Here is a 20189-nt window from a genome sequence, read left to right as displayed (position 1 = left end):
GTCTACGATAACACCTCCTTTACTTGACAGCTGAATTGGAACGTCTTAAATCGGTTAGGATAGTACCTCAGAGGGCTTTCCCGCAGATGAGCGAGTGCAGGCGGGCTGTCAAGCAAGCCTCAAGGGGCATCTGTGGGATGCCCAAACCGTGCCCCCAAACCGAGGCCTTTTCACAGATCCTCAATTCAGAAGCGTAACAAATTAATTCCAACAGCTAATAGCACCCCACCACCACTTTAGGACATTTCACCGTACCCATTTTATTGTCACAGGGACCCTATGAAGCAGGTAGTTTTATCTTCATTATAAAGAAGACTGCAACTTAGAACGACTAAATGATTTAACTAAGGGCGCATACCTAAGAAGAAGCGGGGACATAATGCAAACGAGGGCCGTCCCACTCCAGAAGCCCTTTTCTCAGCATTTCTAGGACTGAGCAGTCAGAACGCCACTTTAGCCAATGCGCCAGGAAAGATGGGCATTCCCTTGGCAATAGACTTCAGAAGCATGGGTTAAAACTACAGTTTCAATGTATCCTCTCGAATCTGTAGTCATACTCAGGTAGCTACGTATTAAAACAAGCAAAGTGGAAACCCAACTTCCCTCCCTTTCTCTTCTGTTGGAGGTGCTGTGCTGAACCACTCCACCAGGTTTGCTCTTCTCAGTTCCTCTGCAAGGCGTCCTGCCTCTTCCCTCCCTGTTCCCAGGTCCCAATGACTGAAACGTCTCGGGGTGGGAACTTCTGTGACAGATCGGGGAGGATAGGGGGGAGTCAACTCCAGCGCAGGCCTCCCACGGCTGAAACTAAAAGATACCCAGTGAAATATAGGAGTTTTGTTCCAAGGGCTGCCCAAAAATGGTGCGGAGAAGAGCTCGGCAATCCCCACCTTCGTCGAACACGCTCCTCCAGGGGCGGCCTGCCTGCAGCAGAGCTCTAAAATTGGCAACCTGGGCCTCACAGCCGCCTTTTTTTAGCCTACATTTCCCAAACCAGGGAAGAGGAGGGTGACTAAAAATGCAAATTGCAGCGGGGGTGTCAGCAGGCATGCCCGTGGGTGCGGGGCGTCGGGCGAAGGGAGACCCCGCGACCTTACGCGCCCTTGCGGTGTTCACGGTGGGCGCAAAGCGCAGCGAGGGACGCTCCCCAAAGCCGCACCCCGCGCGGCTGCCCACGCTTCCGCCTCTCAGGCAGCGGCGGGACAAAGCGCGGCCTCTTTTCCGCCGGGGTTTAGGGAGGGGAGGCCGGATTAGGGCCCGCGCCTTCCGGCCGCGGCCCTCCCGCGCCGAGCCGGCCGCACACAGGTGGTTTTCCGCTCGGGAGGGGCAGCCTCGGCACTTTTATATAACAATAGAGCTCTGCGCGCCGGAGACGCGCCTCCCCGCCGCCGCGGCCCCCACCCGGCCACGCCTCCATCCGGCTTCCAGTCCCTCCGCCCCGCGGCGCCTGGGCCGAGCGCCGCTCCCTGGCCTGGCCGGTACCTCCCCAAAGTTACCTGCTGGCTCTCCAGGGCGGTAGAGACGTTCCCCTCGACTCCTTGGGAGCCAGGAGCCAGGGGGGTCCAGGCAGGCACTCGTCCTTGCTCCCCCCACCCGCCCCACATCTCTATGGAACCAGGAGTCCCGCGCTCAGCCCAGTACCCGTCCACTGCGTCGCGCACAACCCGGTGCCCGCCAAGCGGGGAGACGGGGACAGCGGGGCGGTGGCAGGGAGCGCAGCGCGCAGGCGCGACTGGTGTTCCCCGGAGTGCCCGGCGCTGGACAAAGGGAGGAGGCGGCGGCAGGAGAGGGCTGGGGAGGCCCCCTCTGACATGCCTCCCTGCCAACTGTAACCAATCGTCAAGCCCCCCTGCTGAGCCCCAGCAGCCTGCAGGCCTTCCCCGCACCTCGCCCATGGCGGGGACTGCCGGCCCGGCCCGGCGCGTCCCAGCACACCTCGCCCAGGCAGCCCCGCCAGACCGGCTGTTCCGTCAGAAGCCAAGCTCCTTGCCCAGAAATCATTAACGAGCGCGACCCCCCAGCAGGCGACGGTGGTGATGGGGTGGGGGGAGAGATTTAGATCTCCGGAACAATGGCTTGTAACTCCCCACGCCGCTGGAGCGGAATACAGTAAAAGCACTGGACTGACCTAAGAGTTTGTTTCTGCACTCTACAGTTTTAAAGAAAATAAACTGTTACTTTAAGAAAGAAGGTTTCCTTCTGATTTTCTGGACAACCAGACGTTTGTTTGTTTGCTTTAAAATGTTTCAATAAAATCCTGGTTTGTTTCGAAATATGTTGGATTAGCATTTAACACCTCATCGGTCACTAAAGCCCAGTCAGTTCACCAGCCCCAACAAAGCCTCGGCTAAAAGAACATCAGAGCAAACAGAGCTGGGCCTTTAAAACTGGCAAACAAATGCCACACACCGCCTAAAGAAGGGGGGTTGGGGGAGGGGAGGGTTAAGGCGAACTTGGGTCCAAATGAGTTTGAAGGGAATACAAAGAACAAAAAGTCAGCACAAGTTTTCCTAAAGCTAGCTCGCGAACGCTAGCGTCGCGAACAAGGGCTTTTGTGCATGCTAATTGCGCCATTGGTGCGCAAAAGTTCCGACGCGAAGTGTGAACTCTCAACAGAAGGAAACATGAGACAACTGAAGTGCCCTGGTTTATGTGCCCTGCTCCTCCTCCGCTGCCGCCTCCCCTTCTTTCTCCTTCCTCCCGCCGAGCCCGCTGTTGCAGCTTGTTTGCACTGGGGCTTATCCGGAGCGGAAATTCCTTTCCGTTTTTGTGAATGACAAACTCATTAACAATTCATCAACACAACCTGTTCCAGCCGGCCCGTCCCCACGGCAACAGCCCCTTCCGCAGCACGCTCATTGGCTGGCCCGGAGAATGTATCCATTGAGACGCTCGCTGTTTGTATCCATTGAGGAGCTGCCTTGCGCAGGGGGTGTGCGAGACTGAATCCAAGGGATAGTGAGCAAATCGAGTCTTAAATAATCCGGGGAGAAAGACGCCCGGGTAGATTTGAGGTGCAGATTTGGCGGGAGGGATTAGGAGCCGCTAGACTTTTTTTTCCTCCCCTCTCAGTAGAACTGAGTCCGAATTAATTGGATTTCATTCACTGGCGAGGAACAAAAACTGTCTGGGCGCTTCATTGAGAGATTCATTGACACTAACAGCCAGCGGCTGCAGCTGGGTGCAGAAAGAACCTCCGGCTTTACTTCTGTCTCGTCTTCCCTAACCGCTAGCCTCGGCTTGGGTAAGGCGAGGCAGAATTAAACCTCGCTCCGAGAGCGGCAGCTTCGCGCGCGGTGCGCTCGGCCTATGCCTGCCCCGAGGGGCGTCTGGTAGGCACCCCGCCCTCTCCCGCAGCTAGACCCCCATGATAGATACGCTCAGACCCGTGCCCTTCGCGTCGGAAATGGCGATCAGCAAGACCGTGGCGTGGCTCAACGAGCAGCTGGAGCTGGGCAACGAGCGGCTGCTGCTGATGGACTGCCGGCCGCAGGAGCTGTACGAGTCGTCGCACATCGAGTCGGCCATCAACGTGGCCATCCCGGGCATCATGCTGCGGCGCCTGCAGAAGGGCAACCTGCCGGTGCGCGCGCTCTTCACGCGCGGCGAGGACCGGGACCGCTTCACCCGGCGCTGCGGCACCGACACAGTGGTGCTCTACGACGAGAGCAGCAGTGACTGGAACGAGAATACGGGCGGCGAGTCAGTGCTCGGGCTGCTGCTCAAGAAGCTCAAGGACGAGGGTTGCCGGGCGTTTTACCTGGAAGGTATGCGCCCGGGGAACTCCGCGCCCAGGGCAGGGCGAGGGGTGCAGGGCTGCGGGCGGGGCGCGTGGACTGAAAATGCCTCTGCTGCTCTCAGCTGGCGCTTCGGAGCCGCGCTGCTAGCCTAGGGGCCGGCAGCCGGCAAGGTAGCGGCCGCGAACCGCGCGTTCCGCACCAGAGAACCGGGCCGGCTCAGAATCCACCCGCTTCCGGCTGCGAGTACTGGCGGTTTCTTTATAACGGGTTCTGTGCTTTATTACCCAGAACATTCTCCTCCATCACCCTATTTTCTATCGTTCGATTTTGAATTAAGATTTGGAGGACGGGAGAGATTGTTGGGGATGCAAATTGGCACATCCTAGCTTTCAAAATATTCCAAAAAGTTGCCATTTTGTGTATTTCCGGATTCAAACGAATAAGGGTTCTCTGGCGAGGCGGGCCCGTTCGTTCCATTCCCGAGGGTGCACATTTAAAGTGTATTTCTATTATTTATGGTTCTGTATGTAGGGGGTTCGTAGGGTGCTTGTGGTGTTTCTTGCGCCGGGCTGCGGTTCTTACAAGCTGTGAAAACTACTATGGCTTCTCGGGTTACACGATTGCTTTTCTCGTTCTGGCAGGTGGCTTCAGTAAGTTCCAAGCCGAGTTCGCCCTGCATTGCGAGACCAATCTAGACGGCTCGTGTAGCAGCAGCTCGCCGCCGTTGCCAGTGCTGGGGCTCGGGGGCCTGCGGATCAGCTCTGACTCTTCTTCGGACATTGAGTCTGATCTTGACCGAGACCCCAATAGTGCAACAGACTCGGATGGCAGTCCGCTGTCCAACAGCCAGCCTTCCTTCCCAGTGGAGATCTTGCCCTTCCTTTACTTGGGCTGTGCCAAAGACTCCACCAACTTGGACGTGTTGGAGGAATTCGGCATCAAGTACATCCTGAACGTCACCCCCAATTTGCCGAATCTCTTTGAGAACGCAGGAGAGTTTAAATACAAGCAAATCCCCATCTCGGATCACTGGAGCCAAAACCTGTCCCAGTTTTTCCCTGAGGCCATTTCTTTCATAGGTGAGACTAATTAATGGTCGTCGTTCTGACATTTAAATGCAAAATTCCCTGCCATTCATAAGAGTTTAAGCTGCTGATCGTTCTTGCTGCTTGCTAATTTGTCGGACTGCAGGTCTCTAATTTTCCTAAAGCGTCCTTAATTCTGGTTTATCTTCTTGCTAAGGGAAGAAAACCTGCCTTTTGACATGGCTGCAGATTACAGGTGTATTTGAAACGCTGTTTCTTTGAATCTTTGAATTCAGTCATTTGACAGTCGTTCATAATCGGACAACAGATTTTTCCCACAGTCTTTGGACTCAGGGGAAGGGTCAGATAGAAGTATCACTATAGACAGAAATTCCAGCATTGCTTTATAATTTAAAAAAACCTAGGAGTTATTTTAGGACGTCAAGTTAGTTGTTGGAAAGCAGTATGAATGCTAAATGTTATCCAGTTGAATGATACTGTGATACTGGTAACAGTGAGACAGTGGGTAACCTGAGCCCAGCAGGAAGAACTGTGGGCTGGAAGCCTGGGAGAAGTGAATCTCCAGGCATTGTAATGCATTTCCTATTACAAAGGAACTCATTTTCAGGCCATGTCGACATCCTGTTCCTCCTAATGGGCCGTCCCCTGTGACTTCCCTCTCTCTTTTAAAATGCCTGAATACCTCCATTGTTAGCTGCACAACATTTGGAGAATAATTTAATAGACCCTTGCAGTCTGGTTGTCTGTATAAAAGGCATTCACGAACATATTGCAGGGTTTCTGGTATTCACATGCTGAAGCAAAGAATGCACCCATTAAGGAGTTTTTTGTTGGCAGAAACTTAATACAAAAGCTCTCTTTTCAGAAAATATCTGAAATATGTAATTGTGTCCAGTGTACATGTTTTATTTCAATGATACATTTTCTGCTGCTTGTAGGGCTCAACTGCCACACACAACTATTATTACTATTATATTTTTAAGTTTAGTTTTTAGACTGATCATTCACAAAGGGTGGTTTTCAGTCTACTGAGATCTTGCTTTTCTTTTTGTGTTCACAGATGAAGCCCGGGGCAAGAACTGTGGTGTCTTGGTACATTGCTTGGCTGGCATTAGCCGCTCAGTCACTGTGACTGTGGCTTACCTTATGCAGAAGCTCAATCTGTCGATGAACGATGCCTATGACATTGTCAAGATGAAAAAATCCAACATATCCCCTAACTTCAACTTCATGGGTCAGCTGCTGGACTTCGAGAGGACACTGGGACTCAGCAGCCCCTGTGACAACCGGGTTCCAGCACAGCAGCTGTATTTTACCACCCCCTCCAACCAGAATGTCTACCAGGTGGACTCCCTGCAATCTACGTGAAAGACCCCACACCCCTCCTTGCTGGAATGTGTCTGATCCTTCAGCAGTTTCTCTTGGCAGCATCAGCTGGGCTGCTTTCTTTGTGTGTGGCCCCAGGTGTCAAAATGACACCAGCTGTCTGTACTAGACAAGGTTACCAAGTGCGGAATTGGTTAATACTAACAGAGAGATTTGCTCCATTCTCTTTGGAATAACAGGACATGCTGTATAGATACAGGCAGTAGGTTTGCTCTGTATCCATGTGTACAGCCTACCCATGCAGGGACTGGGATTCGAGGACTTCCAGGCGCACAGGGTAGGACCAAATGGTAGGGGTAGGAGCATGTGTTCTTTAGGGCCTTGTAAGGCTGTTTCCTTTTGCATCTGGAACTGACTATATAATTGTCTTCAATGAAGACTAATTCAATTTTGCATATAGAGGAGCCAAAGAGAGATTTCAGCTCTGTATTTGTGGTATCAGTTTGGAAAAAAATCTGATACTCCATTTGATTATTGTAAATATTTGATCTTAAATCACTTGACAGTGTTTGTTTGAATTGTGTTTGTTTTTTCCTTTCATGGGCTTAAAAGAAATTATCCAAAGGGAGAAAGAGCAGTATGCCACCTCTTAAAACAAAACAAAAAAAAATTGTGCTCTTTTCTAATCCAAAGGGTATATTTGCAGCATGCTTGACTACCAATTCTGATGACATCTTTATGGACACTGTTATCACTAAGACCTTGTTATGGTGAAGTCTTTAGTCTTTTTCATGTATCTTCCTCATGATTTTTTTCTCTTTATGTAGTTTGACTATGCCTTACCTTTGTAAATATTTTGGCTTGTGTTGTCTCAAAGGGGATAATCTTGGAAAGACACCAAATCATGGGCTCACTTAAAAAAAAACAAAAAAACCTTCAGCTGTGCTAAACAGTATATTACCTCTGTATAAAATTCTTCAGGGAGTGTCACCTCAAATGCAATACTTTGGGTTGGTTTCTTTCCTTTAAAAAATTTGTATAAAACTGGAAGTGTGTGTGTGAGCATGGGTACCCATTTGATAGGAGAAATGCATTTGATTGTGAAGAAGGGAGAGTTCAATTGCTCCATTATGTTCGTGGTGTAAAGTTTTGAGCTGGAATTTATTATAAGAATGTAAAACCTTAAATTATTAATAAATAACTATTTTGGCTATTGAGTGTGTATTTTTTAAAAAATCTGTTACACCTATGTGTGAAGTGACACATTTTAGAGCTTTTTCATTCAGGGATTGATTTTGACTTGTAGGCATAGCAGGGCAAAGTTCTTTTTAAGCTTTTCCTAGAATGTTTTTCAGCAGCAGTTTATGAAATTCATCATTTGTCACAAAGATGACATCCTAGAATGGACTGACTATATCATGTATATGAACAATACCTTTTATGAGTATAGTTCAGGCTTAAAATTTTAAAGCCCCTGAAGAAAAATGTATCTATAGAGCATAGCTTGCTGAGGAATAAAATTTGGATACTAACCACAGAGAGGTGTAGCAGAATAACAAGATGACAGCCACATGTTAACCTCTCTATCCTTCACTGTCAGGATCCTCTGCTCCATAATGCTGAGATAATGCCAAGGAGGAAGTAGGGATAATTCCTTTTCCAGTCTGTTGTTACTGGCAATTCTACCTGCAGATATCCTAGTGTGAGAATGATGAATCCAGAATGATGTCTCCATCCCCTAGCATGCGCATGGCAAGGCATATCTAAGCTTCCTCACTGTGTCAGGATATGGCTTTAGAATTTTACATCGGCACTTAGGAGGCAACTTAGTCATCCCTGTTCTAATGTGCTTTTTTGTTTAACTGGTTTGGGATGTGGATCAGAAACCCCTATTGAAACTTGTGGGGATTGTCTTGAATAGTTTCTTTCCAAGCTAAAGGCTTTATATCTTCTCATTTTTCTTGGGACCTACCCTCTCACCTCAGGTGTAAAAATACACAAACCAAAATAAAAGGCAGGTGTATGGAATCAAGAGAACTAGAACATACCTACATTTGGGGCTCTTTTTGCATGAGCTCAGTCCCTTCATGTGAAGTGGGGAGAAGGATGAGCTTTCCACCCACATGGCACGCGTTGACTGCTTGGTCGTCTACACTTCAGGAGGCAAGCGGCCTTCGTTCAATGGCAATCATATAAAACTGTCCATGGTGATTTTTAAGCAACTAAGTATAAAAAGCAAACAGAAATAGTGCAAAAAATATATATACCAAGTCAGTCTGTCCTATTTGGGTGTCCCAAGTCAGCAAGAGCACAGAAAGGAGAAGTGGATTGCAGTTCAACTTGGCTTGTGTTAATCCAGTTCTGAACAGTTTCCGCTCCTGGCATTCCCTAAACTGCCTGTTCAAAGTAGGGATTTGCAAGCAGCGTTAGCAATTTCCTGTCCAGCTGCAGCTCAAGTAGCTGGGTGCTTTTTCCCTGGTTTCTTTTCTCTGATTTCTTTTTTCTTTTTCTTTCTTTCGTTTTTTTTTTTTTTTTAAACTATGGGCTGTGGATAATTTTAGTGCATTTCCTCTTTGTGGATTATTATCTCTTTCCTTCTAGAACCTGTATACATTGAGTTCCTACTGCTTGGCTCAAGCCGACAGCTGGCCTCCCCAGCACTTCCTCTCGTTTCACTGTGGGTTTGTTGTTTGTCAGTCCACTTCTGAAATTAATAATGTTTTCTGGCTAAGTGCCACAAGCCATTACCACAAAGGGGAAGTAACACATATGAATAGCAGGAAGCCATGCAGGGTCACAGTGTGAGCTGAACCTGTGGAGGGAGCATAATTGAGCCTGGCCCATTCAGCAAGTGTCTGACGGCAATTTGGGGAGAGGGAGCTCGCTGCATCTAAGCAGCTCAAGCTGTGAAAAAAACAAAAAAAGTTTCCAATAAATTGGGAGCAAATGGTCTTTGTCACCAGTCTGAATAAAGGAGAGAGAGTATGAAGAGCTTAGAGCCTCCATAAAGTTGCAATGTTTGAGGTTTCCCCCCCTTCTCCTGACATATTGTTTCAGAAGGCTGGTGAACAGAGGGGTGCCTGTTTCCCTCTATTCTCACCAAAGGACTCATGTTAAATGGGTGGTTTTTACGGTTCACATAGGCCAGAAGATTCAAAGAGCTATTCTCTTTCCTTCTTTTTCTTCTGTGGAAGGTGGAAGGTTGTAACTGACAGCATGGGCCCCCACCTCGCTCTGTGCCTCCCTTTCTTCCAGCTGTATCAGGGCTCCTCTGGTTCCTTTGTGCTTGCAGTAGCCGCGTGAAGGCGATCATTTTGCATCTTGGAGTTGGGCTGGCTTCCTGAATGGAGCCCGCACGGTTACTAGGGCAACCTTTGCCAGCAGCTGCAGTTCCACCGCCTCCTTCCTCACCTGCTGTCCCCATTAGTAGCTTCCTCAGGTCTCTAAGAAAGCGCTACCTTTCCTGGCCTTTTGCAGGGGCGTTGGGGTGGGGTATGGCTTTTGGGAAGGGGAGGTTATCTGCAGGTTTCCTGGAAGCTGCAGGAGACTTAGAGAAAGCAGTGGTTAATCGTATGAACTGGTCTTAGGGTTAAAATAGGAGTGAAAAAGGGTTATCTGGGGATAAAAATACCAACACAGTCTTCAAAGGAATGAAAACTGAGACTTGCACCGACCTGACAATTAGGAGACCTGAACTGTAGCTCCTGCTTTCTTGCTAATGAATCAGGTAGCCCTGGGCAGGGCACCCAGTCTTACTGCATTTCTTTTTTCTTATCTATAAAAATAAGGGAGTTTTTGCCTCCCATTCTAGGATTTTCTCATAATTCCAGCGTCTGTTCATGGATTGGTGACACTTATAACATGATAAAATGAGGTGCAGAGCAGGTGAAACAAGTAACTAACATTCATCATGAATACCAGATACTATACTTTGTATCTCATTTAATCTTCAAAACAGTTCTGTGAGATAAGTCCTATTATCATCTTTATTTTGCAAAGAGGAAACTGTGGCAGAGAAAGGCCAATAAAGCCTAAAGCCACCTATGGGACACCTGACACATAACGTTAGAGAAGGTTTGCATATCCAGTGCTTGTTACTGCGGAACTGAACCTTGAGCCTTTGGCTCTTCCTGTTGGAAATTGCTTGTCATCAGTAATTGCTCCCCTTTATAAAGTCTCATGATGTCGGCTAGGAAATGCTGTCCCCATTATCCAGCTGAGGAAGTGGAGGAAGCAGAGGTTAAATGACTAGCCAAATTCCATGTGAATTCCACAGCCACGTGGGAGGCCCCCGCTGGTGTGCTGTCAGAGAGGTGTCCACCAGGGGTAAACTTCCATCCTCCTTCTCCGCAGAGAACTTGCTCTTCCTTGGTCCTATTGGCACTTAAATTATAAAACGACTTTTCCTAAGAATCTCTAAAATGGCTACCAGCTAGCATAGGACCTGACTCTGACCCTTGCCCATACTCCCTTTTCAGGATGACGGAAGTAAACTGAACCCAAAGAAGTTCACTTCCTCACTCTGATCCCACCTAGAGGCAAACTGGGAGAGGGAGGTGGGTCAGGGGAAAGGGGAAGGGTGTTGAAGAAGCAAGGAGGAGAGGCAGAAGGCATATGTATGGTGCAGGTCTACAGAAGAAGAGAGGTAAACTGACCAGCAAATTAGCAAATAATGGAGATGGGGGTTTTTAGGACACAGCCAGGGCAGATCATGGGGTAGCTGGCTGTAAGAAAATATCCTTGAAATGTCCTCTTAAAAAAATCAGTCTTCAGACTTTCAGCTGCTTCAAAAGGATTACTTTGGGTGTAAATTTATATGCAGTTCCTCACACAGCCATAATCGTTTTCGGAAAGATCCTGCAAGACTTTCAAATACCCTTGTTCCTCCCGTGTTCTCATTGCTCACTTAGCAATTGGCCCTGAATCAGTCCAGTTATGGTGAAAGAATTTTCAAACTTCTTTAAAGTCCAAAATCGATTTCCTGAGAATATTGAAGGGCACAGAACAAAGTTCAAACAACTCACAAATATTTATCCAGGCCTTGGTGTGCATTGCACTGGTTCGATGAAACAAGTTAAAAATAAAAGGCAACGAAAGACCTCACAGGAGCCCGCAGAGGCTGAAGGCAATGACCTGTTTCTAGATGGAACTGCTGAAGTGCCCAAATCAAAGAGGAGCTCTGAAGAAACTATCGGGCAAGCTCTTGTATTTCCCTATCTGCTTCCCCTAATATTTTAGACTCCACATTTCATTTTTTTTACACAGGAAAGGATTAACAGCCCACATGTATGCAATTTGACCCACTCACTTTCTTACTTTGTCATGGAAAACGCCACTAGAGAAAGTGTGCATATCTATTATCTACCACTGATGTAATGAAAACATGTTAAACCACCATACCTTCAAACATGAACTCTCAGACACTCAAAGGAAAAGTGAGGAAGTATCATTCACTTTTTGATAGTGACATCCGAGAAAGCACGAAGCAAGTCTGGAAAAGGTTGCTAATTCTAAAGAATTCTGTTTCCTATTTTCGGGGAAAATCTAAGTATTTATCACATTAAGTATTTTGCACTGGGTCCAGTTTAATTCCTATTGCAAATATGAACAGAAGGGGGAAAGAAAGAGCGGAAGGAGCGGCAGGGGTTCTTAGGGTGTACCTAGCTCTCTGAAAAATTGTAGCAGGAATATCCTTTTATCTTATGTTCCATTTATTTATTGCTACATTACAAAGCGCCCCAAAACTTAGTGGCTTCAAACAACAGTCATTTATTTTGTTCCTAAGTCTGCATTTGGTCAGGGCTTAGCAGGGGAGGCTGGCCTCTCATCAGTGTAGTTTTGTCAGGGACAGTTCAACTACTGGCCAGAGGATTCATTTCTAAGATAGTTCATTCACTTTGCTGGCCAGTTGGTTTTGGCTTTGGCTGCCCATTGGGACTTCTGCCAGGGACTAGGGCTGGGGACTTTGGTTCTCCATGTGGCCTAAATTTCCACATAGTATGGTGGCTCGGTTCCATGGGTGAAACACTCAGAGAGAGAGAGAGAGCCTGGTGGAAACTATATTGATTTTTATGACCTGTTGAGAGGTCACTTCTGCTGCATGCAAAGTTTTAGGTGACAGGACGTAAAAATCCACCTTTTAATGGAGGAGAGGAAAAATTCTGAAAAAGCACAAGAGATGGAAAATATTGTTGCAGTCATTCTTGGAAAGTACAATGTACCACCTCTTGGTTGCATGAAAGTTGTTTCAATGTGGGACTATGAGAGTAATAGTGAGTACCCACTGAGATAGATATAAAAGTGCTTAGCCATATTAGTTTCTTGGTCCAATCTTGAAAACATTAACGTTTTCATCAACTGCTGTAATTGTTCTTTTAATCCTATTTTTGTCATCTGGTTCTAATGTTAACAATAGAGTAATGCCATCAAAATTTCTCTATTGTTAACATTAGAGGCTGAGTGCGGTGGCTCACGCCCGTAATCCCAGCACTTTGGGAGGCTGACGGGGGCGGATCACGAGGTCAAGAGATCAAGACCATTCTGGCCCACATGGTGAAAACCCGTTTCTACTAAAAATACAAAAATTAGCCAGGTGTGGTGCCGGGCACCTGTAGTCCCAGCTACTCGGCAGGCTGAGGCAGGAGAATCACTTGAACCTGGGAGGCAGAGGTTGCAGTGAGCTGAGATCTCACCACTGCACTCCAGCCTGGTGACAGAGCGAGACTCCATCTCAAACAAACAAACGAACAAAAGTTTTAGATTGACCCATAAAATAAAACAGTTTTTATAAAAGAATATTAATTTTTTTATTTTGTCAGAGAAAACATTATATTCGAGATTGAGTCACCCGAGTTATTGAGTGTAGCTGTGGTACATTATTTTCATGCAAAATATAGTGTTCCATTGTATTACATTAGAGTAGGTAATCTTACATTGGTAGAATTTGGGTTTTTCCCTCTAATTTTGACTATTATGAACAATACTGCTAAGAACACTTTCGTGCATATACTCTAATGCACATGTGTACACATTTCCCAGTGGTTTACAGAGGAGTGGAATAAGCATAGTTTGTGTAGAACCTCAATTTCAGACAATTAACATTGTTTTTGAGGTGGGTATTCCAATTTATATTCCCACCAATGGTATTTAACTTTTCATACTCTTCCAAATTTTTTATAAACACTTGTTTTGTTTAAACTTTTTAGTTTTCACCAACCTAGTAGATGTGAAATGGTAGTTTATTGTGATTCTAATTTCCATTATTCTGATTCCTAATGAGGTTGAATCCTTTTCTTCTGTTCATTGGCCATAAGATATTTTATTTTGTGAAGAGCCTGTTCAAATCTGTTGTCAAGTTTCAGTTGTGTTAGTTCTATTTTTTGTGTTGGTATCAGAGGTGCTTGGATACTCTAAGTACTAGTCCTCTATTAAGTAGATGAATTAAAAATATCAGTACAATACTTTACAAACTTTGTTCCTCAGGGAAGGACCAGGCTGCATTTGGAGGCAGGATGGATACTGCACAGCTCTACAGGGTATCAGTCAGAAAGAAAATGATACAAATGGCCATGCCCAACCTGTGTAACCCTACATGGAGTTCTAGGAGACTCATGTGGGACTGGTGCCTAAAAATATTTGAAATCCACTCATTGAATCTATTTTACAAACGTGGAAACAGAATCAGAGAGATTGAGTTGAAAGAATAGATACTTTGATTATCTAGATTGAAATGGGGCTGGCCTAGAAGTGTTTTTGGTTATACTAAATCTTGAACTCAGTTTTGAAGAGGGGCTAGTTTTTCACATAGATGTGGAAAAGATGCGACAGATGTGAGTAATGAATTACAACCAACTTTGGAAGTAGTAAAAGACAAACTTCCTTGCAAGACATGGCAACAATATTTTTCAAGATGTGAAACAGAGATAAAAAATCAGGATGCTTAGCGATATGAGAGGTAAAATTTAAAGAGAAGTTGCAAAGTGCAGAAATAACTGTATTTTTTGGTCTCCCTATCCTCCCTTCTGAGTTACTTGTAGTTGTGGAATTCTACAGTATCAGGGAGGACTAGGTTCAAAAGTCTATAGCAAAGAATGAAAACTGAAAATTATCAAAATTCATGAGGGTTTATTCTCATCTGTAAAAGTGAAGAGTGGGAAATTCCAGCCTGGTAGGGCAATTGTATGAGATCATTTGAGATTCAGGCTTCTTCTATCTTTGATCTTGAAGGTCACAAGATAGAGATTCCCTGTCCAGTCATATTCACATTCTGTCACCGAAAGAAGGAAAGAGAAAAAGAAAAAAGATTGATTCCTTGCAGAGTCAATTCTCTTACAGATGCCTGCTGGAAACCCTACAGCAGACTTGTACTCCATGATCTTAATGGCTGGAATTAGCCACATGGCCATAGCTAGACAGGCTGGGGATACAGACTTTTAGCTGGGCACAAGCTTCCCCTAATATTAGGTTGGTGCAAAAATAATTGTGTTTTTTTGCCATTAAAATCATTATAAAAACTGCTATTACTTTTGTACCAGTATAACTGAGGTTCTGTTTCTCAGGAAGCAGGGGCACTGAATGTTAGTCATCTACCTTCTTTTCTGGAGAAAACTCCATTCCCATCATAGGGAAGGGTACATAACCCAGCCCAGGCCAAAAAAAGGCCTCATTTTCTGGTTTCAGTGATTGCTTCAGGGGTGGGACATGATTCCATTTCAGCCAATCAAATTATATCTTGGATTCACCTATGGAAAGGATTTTGTCTTAGGGTTGCTAAGCCCCAGACTTAATGAGTCAGAATCATTGGAAATGAAGCCTGGGAATCCGTTCTTTTATAAACGGTTCTCAGGTGATTCTTCTGATTGTCCTGTTTGGGAATTACCAGATCTGCCATGTGTAGTAAACCAATATTTAATCTAGCATCTCCTCTCTTAGGGCCTTCAAAGAATAACAGCGTGAAAGGGAGCTTGCTAGATGTCTTTCCAAAGGTGGACATCAAAAGGCTGAGCATACAGTGTAGGTATAACTGCACCATAACTATCATGGGCTCACAACTATAGACTCTCTTAGAGTTATGATTTTTTTTTTCTAGTTTATTACTTGTTCTATAAAGTAGCACTTGAAAATATAAATAGTCCTAAAAGCACTTTGTTTTAATTTTACCAGGGCTTCTAGGTCTGCTTTGCTGGGATTTGGTGCCAGAATCTGTGTTCACTTAATCAGTACCCTTTGTGATTTTATCGACCTGATGCACCAACTCTTATGTTTTGTCTTTCTAGGCTGAAGTGTTTAAAGTCTCTTTGGTTTCTTTTCAAACCCTAATCATTTGAAGGACCTCCTTTAAGTAAGTTCCAGTTTCATTATGCCATTTTTGAGGTTTGATGGTTGGAACTATACTCAGTATTTCTGGAGCCAATGTATTCTGGTGTCTCTCTATGTATATGTGTGTGCGTGTGTGCAAACGCTTATAAGATTGTGCTTTCTATTTTGTTTTTGACATCCTTCCTGATGATGCTTGCTTTTGTGACTGCCACAATACATTGGACCAACCCCTTTAGGGAATGGTCGGCAATGATGCCATCATCCTTTTCCTGGATCACGTCTGCACTCGGAGCCCTTGGTCTTCTGAGCACAAGGTGGGTTCTCTTTTCCTGCAGCTATTCCTGTGCAACCAACTGCACTGAGCACGACTATTTACTGGCTACTCACACATCTCTATGAGACCTTCCAGACGTTTATTATTGTCATGATGATGTTTGAATTGTCAAAAAATCTTGGTGTCATCTATAGATTTGAATTTTCACTTTATTGATGTTTAAATCACTTTTGAAAAACGATAGGCATAATTGGGTTACATACAGATTGATGAAATACACATTTTTAATATATCCTCCAGCAGAATAGTGATTACTTCTTTAATCTGCCCTTATAATATCCATCAGAAGCCTACAATAATAGAATATTGTTGACAAAACAGTGAGCTTCATATGAAAATATAGCTTTATGATAATTTCAAAAATCCTTATCCCCCTTCCCCAATTTCAATGAGATTGCTATTCCCAAACCCTTCCTGTAAGGAAATTTTGGAATTGACACTGATCTCCATCCAAGGTTTCACATTTTTGAGTCCCTTCTAACACTTTGACAAAAGCAATTCACTTTTAAAACTTTTAAAATGAGAGATGCTGGCTCAGTGAACCATAAATTATGCCCATGGTTTGATGAGGCCATCTCTGTTCTGATCCTATTTTTATCTGAGAAGTGATGGTTACAAGCTCATTCAGTGGGTTCAGTTTTCCCAGATGTGAACCCAGATCTATCACTTGTTAGCCATGTGACCTTGGCTAGTCTGGGTAGATCCTCAATTTCAGACAAGTCTCTCTGAGCCTCGGTTTCTTCACCTGTGCAATGGGAATAATATTAACACTTAGCTGATGGAGCTGGGAAGATTGAATGAGAAAATTGATGTAAAGCACCTAGAAAAATGCAAATAAATTATAATTGATGAGGCTCTGGGGAATGGAATTATGGATGCCACTATTCATTTTATTAATTCAACAAGACATGGACAATCTATTATATTCAGGGAATGTTCTGAGGGCCATAAAGAGATAAATTAGACATAAATCTTGACCTTTTAGCCTTGAAAACATTTTTGAACATAAATCATTGTAAGGTACAGAGTAACAAGTACCATAAAGAACATAGTCTCTGGATTCAGACGCTTGCAGTTCAGACATGAGCAAGCTTCACCATTAGCTACCTGTGTGACCTTAGGCCAGGCGCTTCATCTTAGTAAGTTTTTTTCTCTTCCCATCTGTTAAAAAGTGGAAATAATAATGGTGTTTACCTCACACTGTTGTTATCAGGATTAAATAAGAAAATGCATGTAAAATGCTCAGCACTTCGACTGTCACGTAATGTGTAACATAAACTGCTTTCATAAAAGTACTGCAAAAATTCAGGGAAGCAGGGGAATTTTTTTTCTTTTGTTATATCCATTTGTGGAAGGGAAAGGTCATGGAAGGCTTCTTGCAAGAGACTGATAAATCATAAAGCCAATTAATTATTTTTGTTTGTTTGTTTGTTTGAGACAGAGTCTCACTCTGTCACCCAGGCTGGAGTGCAGTGGTACAATCTTAGCTCACAGCAGCTGCTGCCTCTCGGGTTTAATCAATTATCACGCCTCAGCTGGAACTACAGGCATGCACCACCATGCACGGCTAATTTTTCTATTTTTAGTAGAGACAGGGTTCTGCTATATTGGCCAGGCTGGTCTCGAACTCCTGGCTTCAAGTGATCTGCCCACCTTGGCCTACCAAAGTGCCGGGATTACAGATATGAGCCACCAAGCCTGGTGCAATTTATGAATTTAAAAAATAATACATTGTGCCGTTTGCCATCAGGCCGGCTCAATTATCCTACGAGGTAGGTTTTGTAGGGATATTACATTTCCATCTTTTAGATGCCTAAACAGAAACTCAGAGTTTAAATTAAGTAACTTGCTGAAGGTTCCCCAGGTACTTGGTGAAGCTGGTATTTGCTCACAGGGATGTTTGACTTGACTTGAAAGCCCAGTTTTTTTTTTTTTTAGACGGAGTCTGGCTCTGTTGCCCAGGCTGGAGTGCAGTGATATAATCTCAGCTCACTGTAACCTCTACCTCCTGGGTTCAAGCAAATCTCCTGCCTCAGCCTCCTGAGTAGCTGGGATTACAGGCACCCACCACCGCACCTGGCTAATTTTTATATATTTTTTAGTAGAGATGGGGTTTCGCCATGTTGGCCAGGCTGGTCTCAAACTCCTGACCTCAGGTGATCCACCTACCTCGGCCCCCCAAAGTGCTGGGATTACAGGCGTGAGCCACTGTGCCCAGCCAAAACCCCAACTTCTTAACATCTGCTTTATACCCTTCTCATGGTATATTGCTAATGGTACAGACTACTCTCTTCCCAGGGTAAGAATAGAGTTGAATTTGCAATCACAACATGGCTGATGAGGCTGGAATCAAAATCAAGGGGGTTTGTGCCATACTTCATCTAAGTTATATAAGGTCAAGAGAAATATTCCTGCTCTGTGGTAAAACAAACAAAACAGACAAAACCATACCTTTTAAGTTACTGGAAGGTTAAGTTCCATTGAATGATGCTGGATACCTCTGACAGATTTTTATCCTTTGGCTCTCGTGTCCTTGTCTGTTTTCTGGAACTCCAATACCCTCCACACTGGCCATTAAGCTGTGGCTAAATAAAACAAATTAGTTACATTGCTTACAGGTTAGAGTCTTTGTGCTACCCTAATCTCTTGATGAGAGATGGGAAACACCTTGGTTTTATCAACAGCAGATTGACAGATGGTGTTCTAATAGTCAAAATGGCATCTACATTTATGGAGCCCTTCCTTTGTGCCAGGCCGGATGCTGTGTGCAGATGATCTCATCTCATCTTTAGTACCCTCTTGTCAGGTAAGGTTACTCATACAGTGGTTAAGCACAAGGGTTCTGGAGCTTGACTGCTAGGTGCAAATTCTGGCTCCATCACTTACTAACTGTCTGACGCTAAGCAAGTTGGTTAACCTCTCTATGCCTTAGTTTCCTTATCTCTAAAAGAAAAATAACAAAAAAGACATGGTCAGAAGTAACTGAATTAATACACTCAGTATGATTAGAACAGCGCCTTGATCGTTGTAAGTAATTAATACATGTTAACTCTCGCGGGGAGGGAAGCTTTTTCCGTCTACCCTCTTAGCTTTAGCTTTTGGAGGCTTGAAAACTAAACTCACAAAAGATAGATTAGCCAGAGAAAAGATATATTTTTATTCACAGAAGTACTTGGGAACTTACTGAAAAGTATGACTCAAGGAGGTGCTTAGAATTGGGTGAAGGAGAGAGGTGAAGGAATAGGTGAAGGAGAAAGGGAGAAGACTACTTATAGGAAAACAAATGACTTGTAGGAAAGATAAATAGGCCTGTAGGAGAATAGATGGGAGATACAATCATTTTGTGACAATGACTGTTTAGGTGATTTCAATCTTTCCTGGTTACAAAATTCCTGGGAGGGGATTTTTAACAGTTGAATTCTTTTGGGAGGTTCTGCTTTTAAGCAGATAATGGGTGTTTAGAAGAAAACTCTTCACAGTGTTATATTCTGGATTCTTTCAGCTCTTATTATCTCCATTGTATAGATGGGAAAATGAAGGCTTAGAGTGATTAATTATCTAGGATCGCCAAGTGGTAAACAGCAGCGCTGAGATTTGAAACCGGGCTCGGCTGACCTCGGAGCCTTTGATCTTTCTGCTAAGAGATCTCAAAAGGAGAAATTCTAATCTTATCTGAAACTTCTAGGGGCATATAAATTCTTTGGGATAAATTTAACATACTGGATCTCAGCGTCATCATTTGCAAAATGAGAGCATTGAACAATATGAATTTTAATGGCCTTTCCATCTCCAAAGACATTTCTTATTTTGGGTGTTTTAATCACAATTATTAGAGAAGAAATAATGGTTACATATCAAAGAATGTACTAGAGGAGACATTACAGTGTGTGTGTGTGTCTGTGTGTGTACACCCACGTCTATGTGTGTACACCTGCATATGTGTTTCGATTGCTCTGAAAGACTGATTGCCTTAGGAAGGAAAGGGACCATCCTAAGATGTAGATACTTTAGTTATTTATTTCCACTGCATATGCTGTTGACCTAGGATTCTGCACGTCCTCAGGGAGTGTCTCTTCCAGGCCTTTTCCAAAAGGTGATTGGCAAGGGAAGTTCTTCTAAAAGAGATAAGTGGCTTCTAAAAGTAAACCCAGAATAAATGGAGTACAAATTCTGTTTACTAAATATTTCCTGGTTGATGGCCACTAACGTGCAGCCCTGCATGACATGTTCTTTGAGGAATGGAAGAAGTGAAGTTGAATTCTGTTTCTCCATCATTTGGGAAAGATATTTAGGAAGCCGTGCTGAGTAGAAGATTGCATCATTTCAGAGCAGAAACTCAAAACTATAGTAATGGATGCTAGAGTGTGGGAGATGTGTTTACTTTGGAGACCATTGAGAGATGTGAGAGGCTTTTGAAAACTCATAACA

The 20189-nt window shown here is 44.5% G+C and overlaps 1 protein-coding gene across 3 annotated transcripts; it reads left to right on the top strand.

The window, feature by feature from the left end:
* Nucleotides 1-2138: 2138 nt before the first annotated feature.
* On the top strand, nucleotides 2139-7326 carry DUSP6 (dual specificity phosphatase 6). Of its 3 annotated transcripts, XM_011933479.1 has the most exons (4): nucleotides 2905-3011; nucleotides 3252-3764; nucleotides 4379-4816; nucleotides 5844-7326. In XM_011933479.1, exons 2-4 carry the CDS (start codon nucleotides 3365-3367, stop codon nucleotides 6149-6151), a joined length of 1146 nt encoding a protein of 381 aa, XP_011788869.1. In that variant the 5' UTR covers nucleotides 2905-3011; nucleotides 3252-3364; the 3' UTR covers nucleotides 6152-7326. The 3 variants fall into 3 exon arrangements, with proteins under 3 accessions (XP_011788860.1, XP_011788879.1, XP_011788869.1); XM_011933470.1 differs by having other exon boundaries at nucleotides 2139-3764; XM_011933489.1 differs by lacking the exon at nucleotides 4379-4816 and having other exon boundaries at nucleotides 2139-3764.
* The last annotated feature ends 12863 nt before the right edge of the window (nucleotides 7327-20189 follow it).

This window comes from Colobus angolensis, unplaced genomic scaffold (genome assembly GCF_000951035.1).
Source record: "Colobus angolensis palliatus isolate OR3802 unplaced genomic scaffold, Cang.pa_1.0 Scaffold10, whole genome shotgun sequence".
NCBI classification, from domain to species: Eukaryota; Metazoa; Chordata; class Mammalia; order Primates; family Cercopithecidae; genus Colobus; species Colobus angolensis.
Note: the sequence above shows the minus strand (reverse complement) of the source record. Positions and strands in the feature narration are given on the sequence as shown.